Below are 26,556 nucleotides of genomic sequence, written 5' to 3'. Positions count from 1 at the left end.
CATAATGGAGACATTTTTTTAAGTTCCTGGCTCACCTCCAGAAAGAATTCATTCCCATTCCCAGGTCAAACTGACTCCACTTGGCGTTCGCAAACATTGAGATTAATGGTTCAGTCTTTCAACAGTGTTTTCTCAGTCATGCTGTTTTGATAGTGAATATTACTCTGTCAGAGGTTGGCAAGGATGCGCACACATTGCGTGTTAATTCATGATGGCTGAGTTGACTAAGCTACCACTGTGTCTTTCTCGCCACCTATTCCTCTCACTCTCTCTTGTCCCTGACCCACTTTATTGAACAGAGGAAGATGAACAACAAATGTTTTGGGAACATTACGTCCCGGCTCTCTTCCTCTGCTCCCTCCCTCTCCTCGCCATCTCGTCTTTTCTCCCATAAGCCTCTCATCTATGCTCCCATCACCTCCACCACCACCACCACCCCGCACTCCTCATAAAGAAATATTTTTAGACTGCAGCTCACGCTCCCTTCTTTTCAACTTTGTTATGTGACCAAATGGAAGGTAATGTTTAGAGGTGATACTGTTGTCAGAGCAGGTTGAGACTGGTTTAAGAGCAGATATGTATCTGTGTAAAGTAAACCTATGAATATACACCACAGTCTTTAGTAAAACACCATCACACGGCGTCATACAATAGTGGGAACAAAGACCTAGATGTCGCACCTCACAGTCTTTTGGGTCACAGTCAGCATAATGTTATTAGGATTGAATGCCTGACCTAATGAGATAGTCTGTCTTTCAAGTTCAGCCATTTTGTTCATTTTAACCTGTATTATAGTTGAAACAGCTCTATGGTTGCTGTTAGTTATATGGTTAGTAATATTAGTTATATCCTATTTTAGTATTGTACATTTTGTTAGAGACACCTCTTCAGCTGCTTGTTAATGCAGTTGAAGAGGTGTAGCCTTTTTTCCTGTCTCCTTCTAATCTCCCAACCAGTCATGGCAGATGCCTGCCCTCCCCGTGCTTGGTTCTTCCGGAGGTTTCTTCCTGTTAAAAGGGAGTTTTCCTTCCCGCTGTCGCCAAAGTGCTTGCTTATACGAGTCAGATGTAGTTGGGGTTCCTTTTTAATAGTTTAGGGTCTTCAACTTACAATATAAAGTAACTTTTACACCATTTGCAAAAAATTAATTGAATTGAATTAATGCCAGTATCTGAGTGGACAATCACATGGCAGCAACTCAGTGCATTTAAGCATGTAGACATGATCACGATGAACTGCTGAAGTTTAAACCGAGCATCACAATGAGGAAGAAAGATGACTTAAGTGAACGTGCCGTAGTTTTGGTACCAGACGGGCTGTTCTGGCTATTTCAGAAACTGCTGATCTACTGGGATTTTCCCACGCAACCATCTCTAGAGTTTACAGAGAATGTTCCAAATAAGCGAAAATAGCGACAGTGAGCGGCACTTCTCTGGCAAAAATGTCTTGTTTATGCCAGAGGTCAGAGGAAAGAGGCCAGACTGTTTCAAGATGACCGGAAGGCAACAGTAGCTCAAATGAGCGTTAGTTACAACTAAGGTGTGCAGAAGAGCATTTCTGTAAGCACAACACATTGATTCTTAAAGCAGATGAGCTGCTGCAGCAGAAGACCACACCAGATGCCTCGCCTGTCATTTAATAACAGGAAGCTGAGGCTACAGTTCACGCCGAAATTGTAGAAAAGAAAATTTTAGTCTGATGTGTCTCTCATGTTGTGTTGCCACATTGGGGCGGTGGGGTCAGAATTTGGTGTGAAGAACATGAAAGCGTGGATGAACTGTGCCTTGTGTAGTGTAATGGGGTGAGGGATATCTTCTTGGCCCTTTAGCACCAACTGAGCATACTTGAGTATTGTTGCGGACAGTTTCTATCCCTTCATGACCACAGTGTACCCATCTTCTTATGGCTGTTTCCAGTAGATCACATGTTTCAAAGCTCAGTGATCTCACAAATCATTTCTTGAACATAATAATGAGTTCACTGTAGTCAAATGGCCTCCATAGTCACCAGATCTCCATCCAATAGCATGTTTGGAATGTGGTGGAATGAGAGATTCACATCGTGGATGTGCAGCTGACAAATCTGCAGCAACCTCTGTGTGATGCTATCATGCCTGTATGGACCAAAATTTCTCAGGAATGTATCCAACACTCATTAAATCTGTCCTGTAGAATAGCAGATAGCTATTGCTATCTTCTATCTGGATAGCTTAAATCAGCGGTCTCGAACTCCAAACCTCAAGGGCCGGTGTCCTGCAGGTTTTAGATGTGTCTTTGATCCAACACAGCTGATTTAAATATAAATAAAATGTCACCACTGGAATTATCATAATATGTGGAAACCATATCTTTCTGTCTTTGTCGAATCTAAAATTGGTTCTGAATCTTTAGAATAATTCCCTAAAGCACAGGTGTCCAACTCCAGGCCTCAAGGGCTGGTGTCCTGCAGGTTTTAGATGTGTCCTTGATCCAACACAGCTGATTTAAATGGCTAAATTAGCTCCTCAACATGTCTTGAAGTTCTCCAGAGGCCTGGTAATGAACTAATAATTTGATTCAGGTGTGTTGACCCAGGGTGACATCTAAAACCTGCAGGACACCGGCCCTCAAGGCCTGGAGTTCTAGACCCCTGGCTTAAATGAAATTGACAAACAAATGTGCCTCTTTTGGACAGTATCACAGTAGCGAAGTTAGAGGAAATCTGGGAAACATTACATCCAAATAAAAGACAATGGGATAATAAACCTGTTAATTATTAAATGCAATAAATGAAGTTTATTAAGTTAATGAATAATTAATATGCTATTAACTTAGGAACGTGAATATGAATACGTCAAAACAACTAATGCTACTCAGTCATTTACAGTGTAGCGTTTGATCGAAATTGCTTGCCCTGATGCTAAAAAGGAACACCATATACAAGCTTTCAGGGTCATCTTTTTCTATAGTTCTAGACTCTTTCCACACCACAGTCAAATTCCCACTCTGACCACTCATTCCACTTGTTCGGTGCACCCTCTTACATTTGCACATGCTCTCATGTGCCTTTTTATCTGTGTCAAAACAGCTTGTCTTCAATTTGAGTGACGATTATATTGTTGTCTCCCAATTGATCACGTTCCTGTCCTGATGCAACACTTGGTCATCACAAAATCTTGTTTTGAACTCTGCTGTTGGGTGTCTGGGTCAAACCTCAAGACCCAGATCTTTTACTAGTAGCAATTATTGCACATGCACAAAAACAAGTGGTAAAGATATGACTATCTGAGAGGAATCAAAAAAATAAGCAGTAGTAGTAACTGAAATTAGGTAAGTTGTTTTCTTTTACAATAGGTAATTAGATAAGGGGGTTTTTTTCTTATGAAGAATTTGCAAGTTTTAAATTCTGCTTAAAAGTAACAAAACTCCATCCTTAATATCTAACTTAAGTATTTGAGTGCTACTCTGTCATATATGGCATGGTTGCTTATTTAAAGTATAGTTGCAAAACCTAATATTCAAACTCGCTGACATCAATATAGTTTTTATAGTTTTTCAAATTAATCCTCAAGTTTATTGACTTTAATATCCTCCCAGCCTGATGTGCCTCTCATGCAGTGATTCCACAAAGAGAAAATATACAGTGGCAACAGTCTGTGTGTGTTTGTATGTTTGACCAGATGTGTGTTTGGAACATATAGTCACACAGATGAGGAGATGGAAGGATGGGGGTAAGAGAGTTGGGAGAGAAGGGTTAGCTGTCACAGAGCATAGGCCCTGCTGCTGGGGACGTAATGGAAAAATCACTCAAGATTACCATGAAACACAGGAAATGCTCTCAATTGGGCCTGATTGCCTTGTGTGTGTGTGTGTGTGTGTGTGTGTGTGTGTGTGTGTGTGTGTGTGCGTGCGTGTGTGTGTGTGTGTGTGTGTGTGTGTGTGTGTGTGTGCGTGTGTGTGTGTGTGTGTGTGTGTGTGTGTGTGTGTGTGTGTGAACTCCAAATAGAGCTCCTGAAAGTGTGAGCAGAGCAGCTTCTGTTTATTGGCACAACTTTTTGAGCATTATTGCAGCTCCTCTAAAAGAAACTACAGCCGTGAATTCCCTGCAGAAAGAAAATGACTTGATACTGATTTGGATACAATAAGATACAATTTTCTACAAAATTCCATCCCAGGAGATTCTATAAAGTAAAATTTCAGTTTTTCGTAATGCTTTATTCTGTTAATGCCAGCACGAAATGAATAAATAAATAAATATAATAAATAATAGTTTGTATTTGAAAATTTGAGTAAAAGCTCACCTGCTGCCTAAAGTAAGAATTTTGTTTATTGACCTCAGAGTTTGCAAAGGGATGATATCATAGATGTTGATTTTTGGATCCAGGAGTAACCAGATCTGGACAAGTGCACTGAATGCATATTATCAAACAGACGGAGGTACCTGAATACAAAAACATTAATATTGAACCTTCATGTAGGTCCCTTTTTACCTTCCCTTTTTATTGAATCATCATTGGCGGCTTACATGTTGGTCCCGCTTTGTATATCTGTCATTGGGCAGTGTGATATGGAGCAACCTTATTTCTAAAGATGCATAACTTTAAGTCGCAATGCAACTTAAATGTCTGCAAACACGTTTATATTTGCTTCAATACGGAGCTTTGGAGATTGGAGACATTAAACACAATCTCTGCGAGCTACCCTGAAGTGTCCGTTTGAGTAGCTGTAGTGTTTTGCACTTCTGCCTTGGCTTTATTCTTTTTTTTACCCTCCAGATTACTACCTTGCATGCACTGACCCCCTCCCCACCTTCCGCACCATTTGATTCAATCGACTTTGAAGCTGCGAAACTCAAACAATTAGATTTGTATATCTCGTACACCCTGACCATCTACTGATGATACATTTTATCATTTGCTTTCATTGGACTTACTAAAAGACTGAAATACAAGCCATGGTACTTAAGCATTAACTGAATGTTGGACGGATACTGCAACTTTTGATCCTGAATCTTTATGACATAAGTTAATAATGCTTTATGGTTTTGATTATTGTGTTGTTTGAACACAACGAACATGTTTTTCAGACTTGATATTAAGGAGCACACTGTACGAATGAAACGAGCAAACCATAGCATTTATTAGTAAAGTAATAAAGACATGTTAATGTGAAATCTCTATTGAAAGTTGTTCCTGCAAATAAAAAACTAATACATTTATGGGCCCTACTGATCGTTAAACTTAATAAAGAAGTTGGTTCAAAGCCCAGAGACCTTTTTTATTTTTTCATTCCGATCCCGGCTGCCGTGCATCCATTGACTGTCATAACACCATAATCCTACCAATTGTTAACAGAAAGACTTCATCACTTGTAGCAGTTAAGATTTGTGCAGAGAATCAAAGTTTGATGATGAAAATGGATTCTTAATCTGCAGTATATTAATTAAAGATATAACTATACTCACAAAGATTATATAAATTTTGTCTGTTTTCTGGTTTGCAACATAGATTATTAGCTCTTGTTTACACCCACTTCTGAGCCCACAAAGCATTTTCACATTAATAAATATCATTCCATTAGTGCTGCTGAACACCTGCAGCCACTTAATATTGAATTTCCTGCACCGAGGTGATGTGTAATACAAAGATTAACGTCAGCGGGCATTTAAATTCAATCAAAAATGCATTAAATTCATATGTGATTTTTGTACCTTTCCACAGGCAACGCAGAATTAATGTGCAGGGAGTCGCCTTGGGGTGAGATATGCAAACAGGCAGCCGGGGGGGTCGCAGTTGTAATTTTTCATCTGGGAAAGTACAGAACAAGTGCTGCTCTTTGCTGTGCCAGTGTGCCTTTTGGCAAGGCACAGCGTCCAGCTCTTTGGCGGGACAAAACCATGGTTGTTCTGGGCAGCTCAGCTCAGATTGATGAGAGTTTCCAGTGGATTTCAGAGAAATGAAAGCAAACATTCATCAACAACAAAAAGCACAAAAAAATAGATTTCTTGGCAGGCGAAGCTGAATGTTCTTTAATCACCGAATGAATGTGAAAACAGCGCAACATTAAACATCATCTTCTCGTGCACTACATTCCCCTCCTCAATTGAAAATCACTCCAACTTGAAAAAAAGCACGAAAATGTTCAGTATTTTTTGTGACCTGAGCCTGACTCCAAGTGTAACTGTTATGCAAAAACGTGGTCAAACCCAGCTGTCAGGCTTTGCTGCATCTAACATGTCACGCTAGTTTCCCCATTAGCATAGCATTCGCGGCTTAACTTTGCACGAGATCCAGATGCATCTCCTAACTGCTCGGACCTGTTAGATTACTGCAAAATACATCACATGACAAAAAATTATATAAGTGTAGTTATGAAATTTAACGGACAGGAACCAGATAGACCTTTTTAGCATATCTGAATTTTTCGTAGGGTTTTTTTAACGCTCCATCAGACAAAAACACGGTGGGACAGAAAAGAACAAACTTTTCAACAGCACGGGATTGTGCAACTCCCTTTTTTTATTTTTGGAGCTTACAAAAACAGAGCACTTGCATAAGGCTTGTCAGGGCGACTGTATTTATGAAAACACCTCGGGCTGAATGGCTGCAGTGGCTGCATCGAGGACATGTTGACATTTTTGTAGCGATCAACCATCAAGCCCAGAGCGGCTGCATTCATGACCAACCTTGTCATCTTTCAACACTGCTGCTCTTATCTCTTTGACTCTCTCATTTTCTCTCTTTTGCCTTTACGTGCTTCTCCTGTTCAACCCTTAACTTTCACTCTTTGCCCCCCGTCCTCCTGCCGTTCCCTGTATTATTTTTTTTTTGCTATATCTTTGATTTCTCAAATATACACCCTTTGTGAAATAAAGTGCATGATATAACTGTAGCTTTAACTAACATGTTTGCTTTCCGAGTCATTGCAAATGAATATTTTCTTCCCCTGTTCCTGAAAAGCTTTTACTATGCTTATATTTGACTGATCTTTCTGAATATGGAAACACGCTGTAGCTATACAACACAGATGTCTGTCATTATTTATCCGTACAACCTCTCCGCTCTGCAGAGACTTGAAGCTGGACAATATACTGTTGGATGCTGAGGGTCACTGTAAGCTGGCAGACTTTGGGATGTGCAAGGAAGGAATTCTCAATGGAGTCACCACCACCACCTTCTGTGGGACACCGGACTACATAGCACCTGAGGTAACCCCAGAAACACTCAAACAATGCATAAACAGAGCAACAGACATAACATCTTCTTAACACTTGAGTTTGTCACTTGAGTATTAAACACTAAGCTGTGATTAGACAGGTATTTTTATAACCAAGCACGCCATCCCCGACAGTTTATTAAGATAGACTAAATAGGGGGACCAATGCTCGTCTTCATAAACTGTATATAAAAGCAATTTGGGCTTGAGAGGAGTATTTCTGTTTTTTTTTAGATCCTCCAGGAGCTGGATTATGGTCCGTCAGTGGACTGGTGGGCGCTAGGGGTGCTGATGTACGAGATGATGGCAGGACAGCCACCGTTTGAGGCCGATAACGAAGACGACCTGTTTGAGTCCATCCTCCACGATGACGTGCTCTATCCGGTCTGGCTCAGCAAGGAGGCCGTGTCCATTCTAAGAGCGGTCAGTTAGTTGTGGCACTGTGTTGTTTGCGCTGTTGTCGACATCCAGCAAATGAGTTATTTAAGCAGTTTCATACAGATTAAATAGAAACAGTTCACCTACACCAAGGGTGTCCAACTCCATGCTTCGAGGGTCGGTGTCCTGCAGTTTTTAGATGTGTCCTTGATCCAACACAGCTGATTTAAATGACTAAATTACCTCTTAAACGTCTTAAAGTTCTCCAGAGGCCTGGTAATGAACTGATCATTTGATTCAAGTGTGTTGACCCAGGGTGAGATCTAAAACCTGCAGGACACCGGCCCTCGAGGCGTGGAGTTGGACACTCCTGACTTACACAGTCTGCTATGTGGATAATGCGGCGTCCAGACTTTTGGGGATTATTCTGAAGATTCTGAACCAATTTTAGATTCCACAAAGACAGAAAGATATGGTTTCATGATAATTCCAGTGGTGACATTTTTGGATATTTAGTAAGAACACAAATTAACATAATCAAATCACCCTTTTTACTACCGTCTTCTGAGTCTTTCATGATTTTTCTTGTGTTTTTCCTTATGCTACATAAGATATATAATTAGATCTTATGTATATCTTATATAATTCTTACTTTTTCTTTGTTTGTTTTTAGCACTAAAACTTTCATTTTATAAAGGATTCAAGTAGAGTGTATCACAATTGTCCTCGTGTTTCCCTGCTTTTGTCTCTTTTTCACATGTGAGTGAGGATGCTGCTTTTTTCTCAGTGTCATTTGTTGATCCATGTTTCCTGTTCCTCCACTAAAGCAACATAAGATAATTCCCTCTCTATTACTTTTGTCTCTGTGTGGTACTGGTTGTGTGTGCAGCACCACTTGTCTATTTGTGTATTTGTTCATCCAGTTTTTCCATCACAAGCTTTGCGTTTACCTTGGCTGTGGGTACAGTTTGACTGCAAAGCCTTGTGGGAAAGTGTGTGTTTATGTTGGACAGTGTCTTGGACTCTGACCGGTCACTTGACCGGTGCTATGGGCTCTGATTGGACATGTCATCCAGCTGAAGGACTTCAAGTCACATGAACAGCTTGTGCGCTACTGCTCCACTAGTTTTTAATTAACATACATGCGAAAAATCCTGAAGGCATTTTAATAAAAAGCAATGGCTCTTATGTATCGTTTATACGAATAAGCAACTAATAGTCCCAGAATTTCCCCTTTTCTGCTTGAAAATATGGTGATTCTTCACATGCTGTTTTATAAACCTTTGGATCTGAACCCATCCTGAGCCTTAATGCTATTTTTTTGCCTTTATACGTAAAAGATCGCATTAGAAAAAGAGCAAACTGTAATGCTAAAAATTAATTTCAGGTAGGAACACAATATTAAAAGAAGATTATTTCCATCAGTGGTAATTTATATTTGGTAGTGTGTTCTGGTAGAGCAGCAGCAAGACCCTGAAGAGTCAGAAAAAAATGAAAGATTTTTAATTTTACTTTCTGTTCTGAAACAAAACTGTCTTTTTTAGATGTTTGGTGTTTTTGGCCTTATTGTGCGAATCTTCCTCTGACTCAGTCTGAGATCTCTGAAAATGATACCTGATAATTGCTTCTTACAAGACTAGAATCAGGAAATGAAATAGAAATGAATAGTGAAACAGACTTAAAAAACTGTCTTAGCTTTTTCTTTCCTTCACAAAAACATTCTTGTTCAGCAGCGAATCTCCCTCTTTAAATCATATCCTTTAAAATGTTCTCACTCTTTTTCTTTTCGTATCTGTTTCTCCTCTTTCTCTCTGTCACTTGTCAGTTTATGACTAAGAGCCCTAACAAGCGTCTGGGCTGCGTGGTGGCTCAGGGTCTGGAGGAGGCCATTAAACTTCACCCGTTCTTTAGAGAGATTGACTGGACGCTGCTGGAGCAGAGGAAGATCAGACCACCGTTCAAACCTCGCATCGTGAGTACACACACGCTAAGTAACTAAGCAACTGTGGGGGAAAGCATCTGTAGACTGTTTGCAAAGGATGATGCAAAAATGTGAAGATTATTACTATTCTGTTCAAAGGTAGAGAGAAGAAGTTAAAGTTAAGCCTTTGTTGCAAAAATGCAATTTCTTTGAATGACCAAACACTGATCTTACTTGTTGAAGACTGCTGACACTGCTGCACACCCAGTTACTTCATGTCCAAAGGCTAAATTCACCAAAAGAAGACATTATCTCTTCTTTCTTTCCTTCCAGAAAACCAAAAGGGACGTCAATAACTTTGACCAGGACTTCACCCGTGAGGAACCCGTTCTGACGCCTGTTGAAGAGAGCATCATCAAGCAGATCAACCAAGACGAGTTCAAAGGATTCTCCTATTTTGGCGATGAGACCAAAGCCTAGACACGTACATGCCGATGTGTAACATTAACCACAAACACCACACCACACCTGAAAAACTTTCAAAGACACCGTATTTAAAGAAACACGGCCTCCTGAGCTGTTCCAGATTCTGACCACTCCAGGAAATATACTAGACCATTTGTATTACTCATTATGGTTTCTGTGCTCTTGTCGTTTGTCCATTTGTGCATATCCCATGGACCTCAAGCAGCATGCAAGTGCAGGTCAGTTACTGTAAGAAATGACCCGATGCTCCTTCGGCTGGTTCGGATGTGTTGTAAAAGCAGGCGGCGCGGCGGACAAAACCAAACCGAAGTAGATACAAAGGCAAGGTCATGTTCTCTGTGTGTGAGAGTGAGAGAGAAATAAGATCATGTGTGTACAAGTGTGCATGCATGTGTTGTTGCACACCTCTTCTAGAGAGAGTCGTTTCTTTACATGATGTGCTGCGTCCTGTGTCTCAGTGTTGAAACAGTGTTTTTCCTTCCTACGTGTATGTAAATGAAAAAAAAAATCATTGAACCAATGATTGTATTTAAACAAGAAATATCTTGAAAACTGTTTTATTCGTTATGGAAAGAAGTGTGGAAAGGAGGTGTGAGAAATCAGAGATTTTTCTGACGTTAAAAGTTTAGTCTCAGTATTCGTCAGTGCGTCATTACCTTAAATAATAACTCGAGAAGAGGCATCACTGGAGTGACACTTTGGCATTTTAAATTTGAGTTTAGCATTATCTCAGTAGTTCTGCTGTGCTCCGTTACTAACTTTCTTTTAGCTTCTCAACATCGACATTCCAGTTCCTCGTTAAAAAATACAAACAAAAACAAATGGTACTACTGTAGCTTACTACTGGGAGTGTCCATTATGGGGATGAGGTTTGCTTACAGTGTTAACAAGCTGTTTTGCATATAACACGATACTTGACACAGAGACACTTGTCTAGTAAAGCCAAATAAGAAGTTGGAACAAGCTGAATCGGAAACGTCCGGGGTGCCCTTTAAAAACACGATTCATTTTAGCTGAAGTGCTTGTTACTGACTCTCTCGATGCACCTTGTGGAGCGAAATCTTCCTGGGTCAGCTCCTTAAACACCTTTGTGACCAGTTTATCCTTGAAATGCCTTGTGTGCGCGCGTGTGTGTACAGTAACTGTGTTACCAGTGAATGTACTGGACCTACTGTCTCTAACGTGACAAACCAAACCCCCGTGATTCCACAGGAAAGTCGAGGATCGTACACAGAGGAGAATGTGTTTAACTGAATGTATTTGCTCTGCAGTGTGTGTGTGTGTGCATACGAGGGGAGCCCGTTTTCTCTTGCCATCAAGTTGTACTTTTTTCTTTTTAATTTAATACATTTTTTTTTGTTTTTTGTTGAGTAGTTTTTACTGGATTGTCTTGTTCTTTTTTGTTTTTAGAAATCTTTAAATTTCATGTTGTAGATTTCAGTGAGACTCACTTGATCAGACCCTCCTCTTCCTCCCCTCTCTTGTACGGCCTAAATATGGAAGTAAAATAAGCTTCAAATAAGGAAGAAATTGGACCGATTTTGCTCCATGTTGCAGGTTGATACCTTTATAGCGAGCTGAAAAGAATCCAGAAATGTTAAAGAAAACTCCATGTGCAATACTCTGAAATAGGAGTTTTGGGGGGTTTTCTATCTTTTTTGCTCTTTTTTCTTCCGTTGTTCCTGCATTTGAAGAGAAGTACAGTAGGTTCAGCTCACAGAGAGAAGTGACAAGTATTCACCACCTTCTCTCAGAAACCATCAAATAAGCATTTCAGCACCATTTCTCTCACATTCATATGTAATTGCCACGCACTGATGAAAGATGTTTGCCAAAAATGAATATTGTCAAGAGCAGCCAATGCAGAAAGTAGCGTGCTATTATAAGAAAAAAAATGGCTACAGTTTGTAGCACTTTTTACTTGTGTGACTTTAAAAAGACTTTGCAAGTTTTCATTTGTTTATTAAATTCCTTCCAGCATGACAGCAGAACAAAGACAATTGTAAACAAATATTGAACACACAACGAGGTTTTAAAGTAGATTGAAGCTTTGAAATCTGCCTTCAGATCCTATAAAAAATAATCATTTATGTAAACATATCAATAAGTGCCCCTGAGGGCATATTTAACAGAAATTATGATGATAAGGATGATAAGATAATAAACACAAACATGACCGAAAGTTTACTGGGAGCCTATTTAATAGACTAATACCTAAAGCGTATGTGCTCTTTAATTTCCTTGTACTTTTTCAGAAAGAACTGTAAATAATGGTCACAGTTCCCAAATAGCTAAACAGGAAGTAGTCTCTGTACCGCTGATGGGCTCATGCACCACTAGTTGGAGCAAATCTAAACTCTCCTTGATGCTCAATCACAAGTGCACGTTTCATGTTGAGCTGCTATGTGGGTAAATGTGCAAACTTCAAATTAAATTTTAAGGAAATGTGCAACACTGGAGGCTTGGAAGTCACAGGAGTTGGTATTCTTAACCTGTCCCATGCAGGTTGTGGACATCAACACCTTTCTTAACTCGTCATGGTGACCATTTAGTTTGGTCATTTGTAGTTTTAATTCTTACTTAGAATGATTCTTACAAAACAAATAAATGACAAAATTAATTGAACGGTGTGAGGGATGCTGGGCTGTTACCTTAAAGCCTGTCTGACAGGGGCAGCCTCCACCCATATGTGTGACGCCCCATCATGAAGAGGCAACAACAGCTCCAGTAGGAGAGGACATAGACCAACACGGTAGCCACAAGGGAGACAACACCCCGGTTCTGTGCTGAGAAATCCTTGGTTATCTGGGGACAGAAGCAGTTGCAGGTAATCTGTTAAAATATCTGGAACATGTTAGATTTTCTTGACAGATCATGGGGCACACAGCCTCAGAGCAAGAAGGTCCCAGGTTCAAATCCACCATTCGGCTATGGCTTTTCTGTGTGGAGTTTACATGTTCTTCCTGCATCTGCATGGGTTCGCTCCAGGTACTTCTTCCAATCGTCCAAAGACATGCAGATAGTAGAGGTTAGGTTAACTGGTGATTCTAAATTGGCCGTAGGTGTGGATGTCTACGTGTTAGCCCTGTCCAAAATGTACCCCAACTTTCATCCTATGGCAGCTGGGATAGGCTCCAGCTCGCCTTGACCCTGAATTGGATGGATGGATCATGCTGGCCAAAGACTTTGATTTTGAACTTTTAGACAAGGACAAAACTACTGCACTGGCACTGATGGGTTGCATTTATTTACAACTCACAAAATAACAACTTAAAATAAATAACAGCTGATTATCATGCTTTTGTATTTGTTGAAACAAACAGAAAGAAAATGCAGTTACAATTAAAATCCAATTCATCTCCGCATTTTAGCTGCCTAACCTCAAGATATCACCCTGAAATTACAGGGATAGACGATGAGTGTTTTTCAGACACGCCATTCTCAGATCTGAAGATTTTGAGTGCTGTGTGTAAAAAAGCATTATGATTGGAGCAAGACTGGTCCCAGTAATACACCAGAGCTGCTTATGTCCACTGAGCACAATACTTCCACCAGACATGTAGCAGCACATTTCAGAAGTATCTCAGAAGCTACTTTTGGTCCCTTTAAGGTAGCACAGAGTAGAGGAAGAAGGCAGGGTGTCAGGGATGTTAACGGCATAGAATAACTGTTCATTTTCCAAAATGATTCCCCATCCATCCCCATAAAGCCTCTGTTTACGAAGTGCTCAAACATTTCAAGGGTGATACTGCATTCTTTGGACCGGTACCAGCGCCAGTCAGTAAAAGCTGAACAAACTGTGTGATGACAGCATTTATAAATGTCATCAAGCATCTTTTATGCTTTTTCTTTTTATTGTGTAAAAGAAAGAAATCTGACAACATACAGCTGTGATAGGCTAATATCAGACAAAAGATGACAACATAGAACCTTTACTGCGAAATTGGTTTCAAATCGTGCTAAAAAGTTACATATGTGGTCATTTGTGGGAGTTGCGATCTAATTTTATTCACATGCAGATGACATTTAAATGAGCTTTCATTAAAGTCCAAGAATAGCACAACAAGCAGCACCGTTCATGTAGCAGTAAAACCCATGCTGTAGCAGCAGTTTGAAGAGCTGAAGATGCGTTACTGTAAATACAGCGGATCTATCGATTAACGTTGTCCAACTTTTCTTCTTCTCTCGTGTCTCCTGTTGCTTTAGTCTTTAATTTGAAAAAAAAAAAAGTCAAACTATTTGTCCCACTACAACTAGAAAGGGACGCCTAGTCCTCCATGTTAAATGCCAAATGCTGTTTCCAACAAAAACATTCTTCATGTAGGAAGCTCATCTTCACTCGTTGTCACATCAGCGATGGAGGCGGTTGGAGATAAATGTAAAACAAGGAGGCACGATGTTGATTTCAAACAGTGGATACAGTATTATGATGCATACAGTGTCAAACGTTCATCTTCCCGCAGAGTGTTACTGTATGTTTATGCGGTTTGTTCGCAGTCCCTGTATTTGTGAAGCTCTGTCTGTACATTTTGTTCATTGATGAATTATTTCCATGCCCTTCATGTGTGTTTATGTTGATTTTTTCTTTTCGCCCTTTTGCGCTACGTGCCAAATGTACTGTATTTTAAAAGGATGTGAAGGTGTATTTTAATTTTTTTGAAATGAATTAAATATCATGATGTCAGAGAGAGACGGCTGTTTGTTTGGCGTATCATTTCAGCTCCTATGATTTTTAATGCTCACTTTGCACTGATTTCAGATGTGTCAAAAAAAACAGATGAAAATATGTTTTATAATTTGCTCACCGTATTACATCACAGTGAGCAAAAAGCAGAAGCTACTGTATGTGTATCTTTTCCATCTGAAATATTTGAGATGTTGGTCAGGAGGACAATGTTAAACACCCAAAGCATGTGTTTCTGAACAATGCAGTGCAACCTGCTCTTAAAACGACAGCTCAACTTTGATGTTTTGCTGAGAATAGCAACAATAGCTGTGACGCAGGCAGTTTATTGCTGTCTACTTTGGTTTTTAGTTGTACACCTTACATATCATAATTAGAAAAAGTGAATATTTAAAGCCAGCTCTTGGTCTGTTCTGCAGGTGCTTACACATAAACACAAATTGATACAGTTGTGTTACATCTACACCTGACAACCTGCAGCATAGATAGAAATCTGTTTTCTAGTTCAGCGGACAATGCCAGTAAATGACTCCTGAACGACCACCGCCAGAAAAGTGCAAATGGTGAACTTGTATGGACTTTAACGGTAAAAATTTTCATGATAAGAGATTCAATATAGAAAATCTACGTTTTACGTAAAACCCAGAACAAGATTTCCATTTTAACTGAGGCTAAAAGCAGGACAGCAGGCTGTTTTCATTATTCTGTTAGAGAATGAGTGGAAGAAATGAGTTTGGATGAATATACTTTCCATGTTTTTGACATTTTTTGAACGTTGTGGAGCGTCGCCGATGGAAACACTGCTGTGAAGACTGACAGCAGATCAGTGATAAGAAAGGCAAAGAGAAGACGACATGCGAGGCTGCTTCTCGTGCACGGGCCTCGAGACTGACTCCTGTCCTACTTAATCCAACTTAAAACTCTAGTAAAAACATTTAGTACATTTTATACTTTTCAAGTTAACTAAGACCACAGGTCATTCAATGACGTTAGGCTGACGTTGCATGCCGCGGCATTTTAATCTGACACAAGACACTGAAAATGTCAAGAATTCCATGGTTGGAAGTTGGAACCATGGAATGTATATATATATATGTATGTATGTATGTATGTATGTATATATATATATATATATATATATATATATGTGTGTGTGTGTGTGTGTGTGTATGTATGTATGTATGTATATATATATACACACATATATATATATATATATATATACACACACATATATATATATATATATATACACACATATATATATATATATGTGTGTGGGTGTGTGTGTAAATGAACGTATATAAATTTGGAAACTGGAAATTGTCGTTGGCGTCTGTGTTAAAACTTTGTGTAACAAAGTAATTACAGTACTACAAACTACAGTACTATACATTTTGGTTGTATTGTGCAATGGTGACATTAGTGTGTTTCAAACAACAGATTGTAGATGTATCATAGTCACGACACACCTATGACATGCAGACTATGACCATGACACCACTTACTGGTTTTGAATTCCACATTTCAAGTTTCAACAATAGCATTTTGAGTGTCATCGTGTGTTTTTTGAGCGAGCGTGGAGACGGTGGAATAATCACCGCGGCCGTCGCCCTGATTCCAGTATCCAGATGCATCCAGTTGTTAAATAAAGAAAATCATCCCACTCTGTGGAGGCTTTTTGCCACTAGAAAAGCAGAAATTGTCCAAAAAAAAAATTGAGTTACCTGACTCAAAATCTGAATTTACTGACCAAGGGTCTCAAAATGTCATTTCACTTTTGAGTAAGACATGATTTTACTGAACTTGGAGGTTGAGCCTTACCTGATTAGGATTTCCTAAGTTTAATACATGAACTATAAATGATGGGCATACTCTGGCAAACTCTGAAGCAGAAGCAGAACTAGGATACACTGTTAAAGAGTTAAAACTCACTTTTGAGACAATCTGATCCTGTGTGTTTATGGCATAAAGATAAATTCTCAGTCGTAATCATGGTTTCATGTAAAGCTTCATAAGCTTACATTAAAGTGAGAGGTGACTACATTATACTTCTAGTCTGGTTACTGTAGGCTAGTTTTAGGCCAAAAAGCGACTTTATCTACAGATTGTGATAAAGGATCTGGAGCTTTATAACGTCCTCACCTGTAGGAACAAGCTGCACAAAACAGGTAAGGAGCTCAGCGGCCACAGTGGGAGGGGCGGGGCTGAATAAAGGGGCGGGGTGGTCTCCCGGTGGCGTTTCCAGCCAATCAGCTGTTCGGGACTGAGCTTCAGCTGAGCCTCAGGTCAGAGGCAGAGCAGCTCTGGGAGTTTGCATATCAGCAAGCGAAGAAAAGTTTTGACAAGCGGACCTGCGGGCGGCTTCTGTCAGCAGCAGCAGCAGCTCACCGTTCAGCCTGTGTGGAGTCTTTTCTCAGCGGGTGAGAGGTTGTACAATCCTCGGCAGTGTTCTGAGACTGTACGGCCCCAATCCCCCAGCTCAATCACCGCCAGCCTGGACTAACTGAACGCTTCACAGGTTTAATGACTTCATCTGTCAGCGGGCTCCTTGTGACCTGCGCACTTCGGTCTTAAACCTGCTTTTTTCTCGTCTCCCTATTTTTTTTAATATAATTTTGTTTTAACTCTAAAGTTGGACTTTACTCAAGACTGTCGTGGAAACAGCATTGCGAAAATATGACAGCCGAAAAGGAGAAAAAGAGGTAAGAGATACTGGATTCACCCCTCTCCTTCAGCCTCTCTGCGGTTTTAATTGCCTTCCGCTTGGATGTGACTTTATTAATTCGCGGATTTAATAACAGAGGCTGTTTATTTAGTGCAGAAATTGCCTGACAGTTGGCTGCTGTGGCACAGAGAGGGACCTGTTGCTGCAGTGCTGCATGTGACTTGGCCTAGCTTTGCGCTCTTTGCTTGTTTGGAAGGCAGCAACAGGCGGTGGTTTCACACAGCTTTAATCTTAGCATTGCATTAATTCTGATGCACCGGGGCTGGAAGGTAAGTGGCCGGTTTAGCCTGTAACTGAACTGAGCTTTTGTTTTGGAAATGAGCTGATTTGGGTTTCACTGCGAGAAGCCGCAGTCACATTGAATTGTGCATATTTTAAAACCCCGAATGAACTTTAAAGGACTTTAAAATGCTTTCTAAATATATTCAAATTTGAAATTTAATATAATTTCTGATCTGCTTCTCGCTCATTCTAAGGTTAAACCCCACTACTGACTAATTTCCACATTAAGTGGTCCTGTAAACAAATCATTAACTTTTAAAAAATGATGTGTGTGTAAATACCTCTATAGAGGTTCGCTGTTGAAATGCACAACACTTGTAATCTTTTTAAATGAAAGTTATTTTCTTCATATGAAACTTCATTTTTCTTGCATAATTAAACCCACATAAAACACTTTGATCCTGCACACAGGATGCAGAGCAGACAGAGAAAAGGCTCAACTTGCATGCGAAGTAGCAGCTTACTATAGAAAGGTGCATGTCATTATAAATGCATAAATATTAACAAGATCTACATGGACTTTTGAACAAGTGGTAACAAGGGAAAAAAAAGACACCACACTTTTTTTTTCTTGTTTTTTTTTTTTTGTTTGTTTGTTTGTTTTGAGTAAGGCAGCTCTTAACCTTTAACCTCCTTTTAACAGAAGCTGGGCATCAGTAAAGGATAATCAATCATTACAGCAGATATCAGACTGCCTGATCAGGAAAGTTCTAGACCTGCAGATATATTGCAGTACCTTGCTTTTGCTCTAACAACCTGATTTTTAGCCAAAATCTCAAAAACTGATATTTGGCGGCATGACTGGCAGCATTCATAGAGCTGTGACATCTTTTTTTTTTCTTAACTTAGTCATATCACAGCATGATAATCTTGTCCTGTAACTAGTCAAACAGGAGATAATTGTGCATGTTTCATCTAGGCCAGTGTATCCCAGCATTGATCTGACCAGTGAAGTTGTTTATAATTTGGCTCTACAACTAATTATGTATTGTAATATTTCAGGTTTCTTCAGTTTCCCTGGCTTTATTCCTTTTTTTCTGGTTGTTAATTGTTCATCAGTAGCCATGAAGCCTCAGGCTTAATCTTGCGTAATAATGCTTTACTCGTCTCAGCCTGTCTCGGTTTGTGTGGTCACAACAGGCCAGTTAGCTTTAACATCTTACCTGTGGGAAATTCTAAATTAGGTTTCCTGGTTGATTCCTGGTGAGAGCGTGAAACGATGCTCAACTTAACATTTAATTAAGAGATTCCCAGAGATTTTCTGCAAATTAATCTTTCACACTACCTGGAGAAGAAAACTGATTTCAGCCAGTGCAGCTGTTTTCGCTTGACACCTGCTTGTATGTCCTGTGCACCTCTGACTCTTTTCTCTGACTCTTGTCTGTCAGATCAAGCCTAAAGGTGAACAAAGCAGGGGACTAAGGCAGGATAACTGTGCCAGGGGTGAAAACATTCAGAGAAAGAGGGAGAAAATGACTTGGGGAGATGGAAAGTGAGATGAGTATAGGGCATTTCCTCTGACTGGTCAACGCCTCGGTGCTCCCACTGAAGACCTATCGGCCATTTTAGGGAAAGGGATCTCTGCAAGTGTGTCTCTGTCAGGCTGCACATGAAAAGCGTGTGTGTGTGTAAGTGTGTGAGAGTTCACTGGTGTTTGTCCTCTCGCTGGTGTGCTCTGTGTGTGTTTGTCTTTGTGTCACACAGTAGTATGTTGTCACTGCTGCTGCCTGGAAGTCATAATTGGTTTGATAAGTTTTGATTCATGACAGCTGCCAGTGTTTATTTGAGATGCGGCGTCTCTCACTGGTTTTATTAATAATACTCATGTGGATGTGATGAACTGACTGTCCGGCAGGTACATATTTTCTGTATCCTGATACACAAAAAGATTTCAGAAGATTTTCATCACAGAGTCACTGATTTTTCTTTATACGTTGGTGTGCGTGTCTATTTTAAAGCTACAGCTGGAACGTATTTGATTGTTTTTTTGCTTATTGTTTTGTAAAAGCCCAACATGTTCATGGAAGAAGGAAAAATGAACTGTCAAGATATCTGCAAATGGAGAAAATAATAATAAATGTTTTTTAATAAATGACTAATCATTTATGTTTCTGCAGTTGGAACTTTAAAGGCAAATATTCAAAAATCTGTTGGGTTAGGACTTCATCAGTAACTGAAAATTTAAAAAAAAAAAATGCACAAATCAACAAACAGACTTGATGAGGGGGAAAAGTAGTGATTTCACACTGTAGTTGAACCCTCTTGTCTCCTGCATGTACTATCTTGGATCTTTTGGATCAAGCTTCCACCTTATGCGGGCTTTGCCTTTTTTTTTTTTTTTTTTCTTTTTTTTTTTTGCTTGGAAGATGTTTTGTCAGAGAGAAAATGCATTCCCCTTGAAGCAAAACTGAGAATGCAGTAAAGCAAAATTGGAGGAAACGGGGTACTTTTTTTAGGTTTTTCTACATTACCATTACGAGTTTCGGCAAGTTAAAGCAGTCGCACAAGTTCTTAGAAAAACAGAAAAAACGAATAAATCGGTTCATAAGAAAGAAAAAAAAAAAAGTTCAAACTAAAGGCACAAATAAATTCAGGATAGCCTCTCAGGAGTACCTTTTCACAAGAGCCCGAAAAAGAACCTTGAACTGGGTGAAAAACGTCTGATGAAGTCTGTGTGCGTAAGGCCAGCTTTGTGTCTTGTCATCCACTGAGTCAACGCTGATTTGAACTGTCACTGCAATCTTTTCTGAGTCTGGATGATATTAGTTGCTGGTAGAGTTACCACACCTTTCTGATTTGGAGCAAAGAAACACTTCCTGAGTTTGTATAAGCAGCCAGCAGTGCTCCCAAAACCCCAAAATGTCCTCCAGGCAAGCTGAAATTCCCAAAATAACAATGACTGCAAGGGTGTCGGCTGTACACCAGTGGGAAAGTAAAGCTCTCTCTTATTTTTGAAATACATCTTATATTTTGTGTTATAAATAATATAAACATAATTTTGTTGCGACAATAATTTGGATTTTGTTACTTGTTGAGTTGCGATGATTATTATTACAACGCTATAAGTCCAAGTCACCTGATCTGTTATATTCTTATGTCTGCGTCACGTTCACATCGTGAACTTTTCCTGTTATGTTAGTGTGACTACTATAATCTGCAATAAGTTCAAAATGTTCTCCATCATTTAAGCCAAAAAAATCTTCACTGTATTGCTTTGTAGCTTTCTTTTATTCATTTCTTGCACCCGAATGTTTACATTGCTCAACTGGATTCACAAGTAATGTTACATTACTAGTATTTTTTCTTGTTATGTATAACAGTGGTTGACATAGTGTACACTTGTATGTTTACTTTGGTTTGTAACAACTTCAGAAAGCCGTTACCACAACCTGACTCCGTAACACACCAGCAGTGTTTGTCACGCTACTGAATACATTGAATAGCTTCTTTTCTTTTCTTTTCTTTTTAACATGTTGGTCTACTGATACCAGAAATAAGTTGTGGGCTTGTGAGGAACTCCTCTCGCTTCTTTCAGCATGTGATCCCATTGGAAACAATGCTCAAAGGTCAGAGTCCAGGGCAGCTGCCAGGCAGATATAAATTACATGACTGCTGAGAGATTGAGCCATTCGGGTGTATTTTCTGTCTCTTTGGAGGACATTTTACCGTTATCATAGTTGGTGGGGGCGTAGCTGTATATTCTAGCAATAACAAAATGGGCCAATTTAAATTGTGGATGTTAAAAAATATGTTAAGAACCTTTTATCATAGCAGTTTCTAGGTATAAAACTTTTGCATTTAGTGAGGAGATGATTTGGTTTTAATTCCAGGAGAAAAACAACTAGTAGTCATGTGCATGTTAAGTCATCTTAACAAGAACCAAATTTTGTGGTGTCTTTGAGGTGTTTATATGACAGCTGTGGGGTTCTTTTTCTTCTAATCTCCACACTAAAAAATAGCTGAATGAATTTAAGACCTTTAATGACTTTGAGTTTAGTTTCTCTTAATGACTGTTTTATAGGAGATGGTACATACTAAGCTGTCTAACTGTAACCTTTCACTCACTCCAAAGACTCAAAGGCAAAATGTCTGAAAAGTTTTTCTTTTTGAGGGAATATATGCTGAGCTAAAATCACTTTATTTTATGGACCGCATGTAGCCCGGTTTAAACCTCAGACCAGTTGAACTGTAATAACTTAAAAAGAAATGCCTCCAAATTTTCCCTCTGTTTGTCTTAAGAGGTACATATGGAAAAGATTGACATTTAATGAACCATCCATTTATAAAATATATGGGCCGGCTCAAATGACTTCGTAAAAACAAGTGTAATTTAAACAACTTATCGTAAATCAAAGAAGCAGATCGTCACAGCGGCCACAGGTCGTGTTTGTTTTTTTCCGGTCAGGAGGCTGTAAAACTTCTGGTTTGGACAAAATTAACAAGCAACAGTTTCATGATTTGCTCCAAGTATAACCTGCAACTTGATTCTTAGAGTAATATACAATGAAAAGTGTAAAATGCAGTTTTGATGCAGTGGGCTGGACTCACCTTTTGGTGATTTGACATCAGGCAGTGTTAATGCTTGCTGAATAATTCTGGCAGCTTGTTTGAGCTGTCAGTGCTGCAGTGCTTTAAAGCTAGAATTGCTCACAGGGATTTCCATCATATTGGTCATGTTGAACCTTAACCTGAGTGGTGTTGGTGCTGTGGAGTGACTAGTTTAAAAGCCTGATTTGTGGTTTTAATGATCTCCTAAACACACCAGTTTGGCAACATATTCTTGCTGTTGTTACATCTTTGTGTCCTGCTTTCTTATGCTCATCCACGGGAAGGAGAGGGGGGGAGGGAGGTGAGCCAGTTGCCAAAGATAAGACAGAGAGCACACAAAAGGGACGACAGAAATAATCAAGAATAATCAAGTGGATGCAAAGGTGATTATAGATGAGCGTAAATCAATGAGGCATTTAAAGACCAATGAGTAAAGTGCAGAAGGAGCAGCTGTGGCGTTGCGTCAGATTACAGAAGCCCGTCAACTCAGTGCCCCCCATCCTCGCAGTGCTCCACAGTGGGCCGAGGGCTTGGTTGGCACAGAGCCTTCATGCCTCTTTTGTGTGCTAACCTCGGGCAAACCCGGCCTCCCGACCCAAACATCACGCCACTTACAGAAGGCGTGCAACCTGCCCGCTGCAAGACAGAGGAGTGAAAGGAAAGACGGAGAGGGTGAAGCCCAAATGCTTAAAATTGAAGCTTGTTTGTTGTATTCAGAGATGGGAAGTGATTAAGTACATTAACTCAAGTAGAGTGCTTTAGTGAGGTTTGAAACTCTAAATCCTCACAGTTCTTTAAAATAATTCATATTGGGAACAATATGTCTAAAATCTATCTTCCTTACTGCCCAGTCTAAAGAAGGAAAGCTTTACCTTTCCTAAGAAAAAGTTTGGAACTCGTGTAAATGCAAAGTTTATGAAGACATTTAGATTTATAGTTTCAGCACTAGTTTTAAGGGCCTCAAGTGGCAGCTAGACAAACTGCAGTTTTTGCCTTTACTTTGAGCTCCAGAGGCTGTCGACTTTTCTTTTGTCCAGCTGACACCTTGGATGTGCGTTATGAGCGTTATAAAAGATTACTAACAGTTGCTGAACAGTTAATCGGTTTTGTTTTGTTTTTTGGGGTTTTTTCTTTTTTTTTTGGTTCTTTTTAAGTTGTGTTGGGATTTCCCAAAACAGTTTTCCCGGAGTGTGACAAAGCTGGAAACTTGACCTTAAATAATACTAATGTTACGCTTTTGGTTTGATGACTTACAAGAAGCGCCTCTTAACAACTCGCAATGATTCCCAGACCTCGACTGAACTTTGTCTTCAATATCAAGTATGGGCAGAATTTATTGCTTCCCTTAAGAAGCGGGTGGAGGGGAGGGGGGTGTTACTATAACACACTATGAGCTGCTCGCCGGCTCTGCCATTGTGAACTCACTCACTATTTTCAGTTAAAATCTAAATAAACAAACAAAAGCTTGGTACCAGCAGCAACATTAGAAGACACTTCAGTCTGTTTGTCAGTTTTTGAGTCTCTGTGGTTAGGAATGTGTCCATTTATTTTGAGAGTCCACTGTTTGCGTTTGTCAAGCTCTTATTCAGTGTTTTACTCGGGGTAAACAATTTGAGAGGAAGATGAGGACCGAAACAACAGAGGCCAAACAAAAAGAGAGACTAAAGCGAGGTAGAGCGAGTGAAAGATTGAGTGGGGAGAGAGAGAGGCTTGGGGTTATTAAGTAGCAAAGTGATACAGACACAGCTACACTACATTTGCCAGCTGTGTGACTCGTGTGGTTTATCGTGAGTGATTCTTTCTGGGTGAACGGTTTTAAGCGAGCCCGCTGCTTCTCCTGCTGCTGCTGCTGCTTACGGACAGCGGTGGACTTGAAGCTTTAGAAGCATGTGTGGATTCAGAAAGAGGCGGCTGGCCAACAGCTATTTAACACATCAGCGCTGAGAGCACTTACAGAGAAGGAAGGACAGAATTTAGAAGTTAATAAAAGTGCATGTCAGTGATTGTTACTTTCCAGCAACGGGTGTGAATTTATTTCATTTTTTCTAAACAGTGCTGTGAATTGAGTGGGAATGCCTGTGAACCGAGTGCTTGTTTTACTTTGTTGCTTTTTACTGAACATGATCTTATTGACACAAGCTGTTTTTACACATGACCCATGGAAAATGCTGGGAGAATCAGTTCTGAATTATCTGAAGGTTTCTCTTTCTCACATGTATCACGCCGCAGGGGATGGTTTGTGTCAGACGTGTTCTCACTACTGGAAGCGCGCTGGTTTGGTTTAGCAGAGGGAGCTGCCTGAGTAAAGGAGGACAATGATGAGCACTCACCTGCTGTGAATTCACTGGACAGCTTTAAAAAAAAAAAAAAAAAACGGTGTTGTTCCCTCGTTGGAAAGATCAGCATGGCACAGCCTTGGTAAAAGGGAACTGGCTGTTTTTTTTTTTTTTTTTGTTTGTTTGTTTTTTTAAATGATTAAAAATGAGAGTTTCTTTTCTTTATAAGTACTCAGACTGTTGGAACGGTTGTTGTTTTTGGCTATCATAACCATTAGTTAAATGAGAAAACTCATCAACCATAATTAGACATAAAACGATCAACTTTATCTGCAGGTTTTTAGTGTTGGGGAATTTTTCACAAACACTCTGAGTGTTTAAACAAATTAAAGAGCACAAAAGATTGCACTTCTTTCTGTAATTAAACTGGAAGTTTCTTCAGCTAGAGATGCAGTCTGTGAGTGAGTGAGTGCACCAACGAGCTGTAAATATCAAGCATTAAATAAAGAAAGAATGTTTTTGTTTTCAATGGCAAGAAGAGCTCAAAAGTGAGAGTGTGTGCAATAAACAAACTGGTAAACCTGAGACCCTGCTAACTGCTGAGGGCCCTGGTCAGCCGTACGTACAGTCCAGCGTCCCATTTGGCCATCAGACCCTTGCGCAGTGAGGGGGAAACAGCAGGGGAGGCGATGAGTCGGTCTGGGAAACCTCTCTATATCTTTCCATTGTTATCTCATTCATTCTCACCCGCCTACGCTACCTCCTCCTGTCTTTAACCTCTTTCTTTTTTGCTTTTCGCTCGTATCACGTTGTCTCACATTTATTCTGGACACCCGACAGCGCTGTTTACCCCGCTCACTTTGTTGTTGTTGCCACGGCCTCCCCACCACACTTCTGTTCTTTGCCTCTTCTGCTTCTCCACATTCTCCTCTTTTTCAGAACTGTGTCTCCTTGCCGTTTCCTTTTTCCCGTCCGCCAGCTCCCCTTCTTCCTTTTCCTCTGCTACCAAATTGGCTGGGATCCACGATCCCCTGTATGTCACCTGGCTGAGCTCCATCTCCCTGTAGACTTCCCGTTTCACCTCAAGAGTGACTGCGAAATGTTTGCTCTTCAAAGTCAGAAGCTGGACATAGAAAGTTGTGTGCAGAAGGGATTTTGCTTTATTTACAAATTTCTGAAACTCATCATAAATAACTGCAGCCACATTTTCCTTAACTTTAAAGATGCCCTGTGGAGTTTTATTGTAAACATATTTGCATTTCCCACAAAAAACACAAGTAAAAAGTCCATGTAGCGAGAAGTCAGGGTGGAAGGAAATGTCAGCAAAACAGGGAATTTTAAAAAGGGACCGCTGTTGTTCTATTTCACACCGAAACATCTGCTTGACCGCAATCATTCCATATCCGCAGCCTTGTTTCTGTTATTGTAACCAATGATAAAGTTCCCTTAACTTTAACAGAAGAGTCATTTTAACCACACTGCATAAAGAATGGATGCATGCTTCTTAAACACAGTGCAGCTGCATAAACTTTTACATTTATATTTATTCAAGTGTTCATGTTGAAGACTTGTACATATGCATCTACAATTTCACCTCAAACTTGCTCTTAGAGGAAAACCTCACCCTGTAAAGTGACCCGAGTTTCATGTCGGGGGGTCATCAGTGCTGATGAGAGCTATATCTCCAGTTAAGACTCTTATCCCACATTTCCACATTAACCAGTTTATGCACCAATCATCTTCCAGGATCAGGACATCAATATAGAGTTCTACTGTCATGTCCACAGGTGTCTAAGAGAGAGTAGTCAGCGCAAGCTACCTTAGATTTGGTGTATCATTGTATGTGAGCAGATGCAGTGGAAAAACGGTCTTCAGTCACCACCCACATCCATTGTGCAGATTTGCATGTCAGAACAGAACACATGTGCACAAAGAGATGGCCTCATAGGGAGATCAGCCTAATATAAATCAGATTAGATTATTTCTTTTTATGGGGATTTTTTGATCACACCTCATGCACTCATTAAAAGCAAACACAGAAAAAGCCTCCACATGCTCCC

General features: G+C 39.9%; 2 protein-coding genes across 3 annotated transcripts in view; both read left to right on the top strand.

Moving 5' to 3' along the window:
* LOC146375286 (protein kinase C epsilon type-like) overlaps positions 1 to 14,670 on the top strand; it is an 88,351-nt gene extending 73,681 nt beyond the window's left edge. Inside the window, exons 12-15 of the mRNA XM_084949299.1 lie at positions 7,047 to 7,185; positions 7,428 to 7,616; positions 9,397 to 9,543; positions 9,826 to 14,670. Coding sequence (XP_084805425.1) covers positions 7,047 to 7,185; positions 7,428 to 7,616; positions 9,397 to 9,543; positions 9,826 to 9,972 — 622 coding nt within the window. The 3' untranslated portion in view covers positions 9,973 to 14,670. The remainder of the gene's footprint in view (positions 1 to 7,046; positions 7,186 to 7,427; positions 7,617 to 9,396; positions 9,544 to 9,825) is intronic.
* Positions 14,671 to 16,933: 2,263 nt separating this feature from the next.
* epas1b (endothelial PAS domain protein 1b) overlaps positions 16,934 to 26,556 on the top strand; it is a 49,701-nt gene continuing 40,078 nt past the window's right edge. The window contains exons 1-2 of one of the 2 annotated variants that reach the window (XM_084949370.1): positions 16,934 to 17,183; positions 17,298 to 17,367. In XM_084949370.1, the coding sequence (XP_084805496.1) occupies positions 17,342 to 17,367 (26 nt within the window). In that variant the 5' untranslated portion in view covers positions 16,934 to 17,183; positions 17,298 to 17,341. Of the gene's footprint in view, positions 17,368 to 26,556 lie in introns of both variants that reach the window. The other variant, XM_084949369.1, reaches the window with a different exon arrangement.

Source organism: Perissodus microlepis, chromosome 13 (genome assembly GCF_051167445.1).
Source record: "Perissodus microlepis isolate ML-2025 ecotype Zambia chromosome 13, ASM5116744v1, whole genome shotgun sequence".
Taxonomy (NCBI): Eukaryota; Metazoa; Chordata; class Actinopteri; order Cichliformes; family Cichlidae; genus Perissodus; species Perissodus microlepis.
This window is presented reverse-complemented; position numbering and strand designations above follow the sequence as displayed.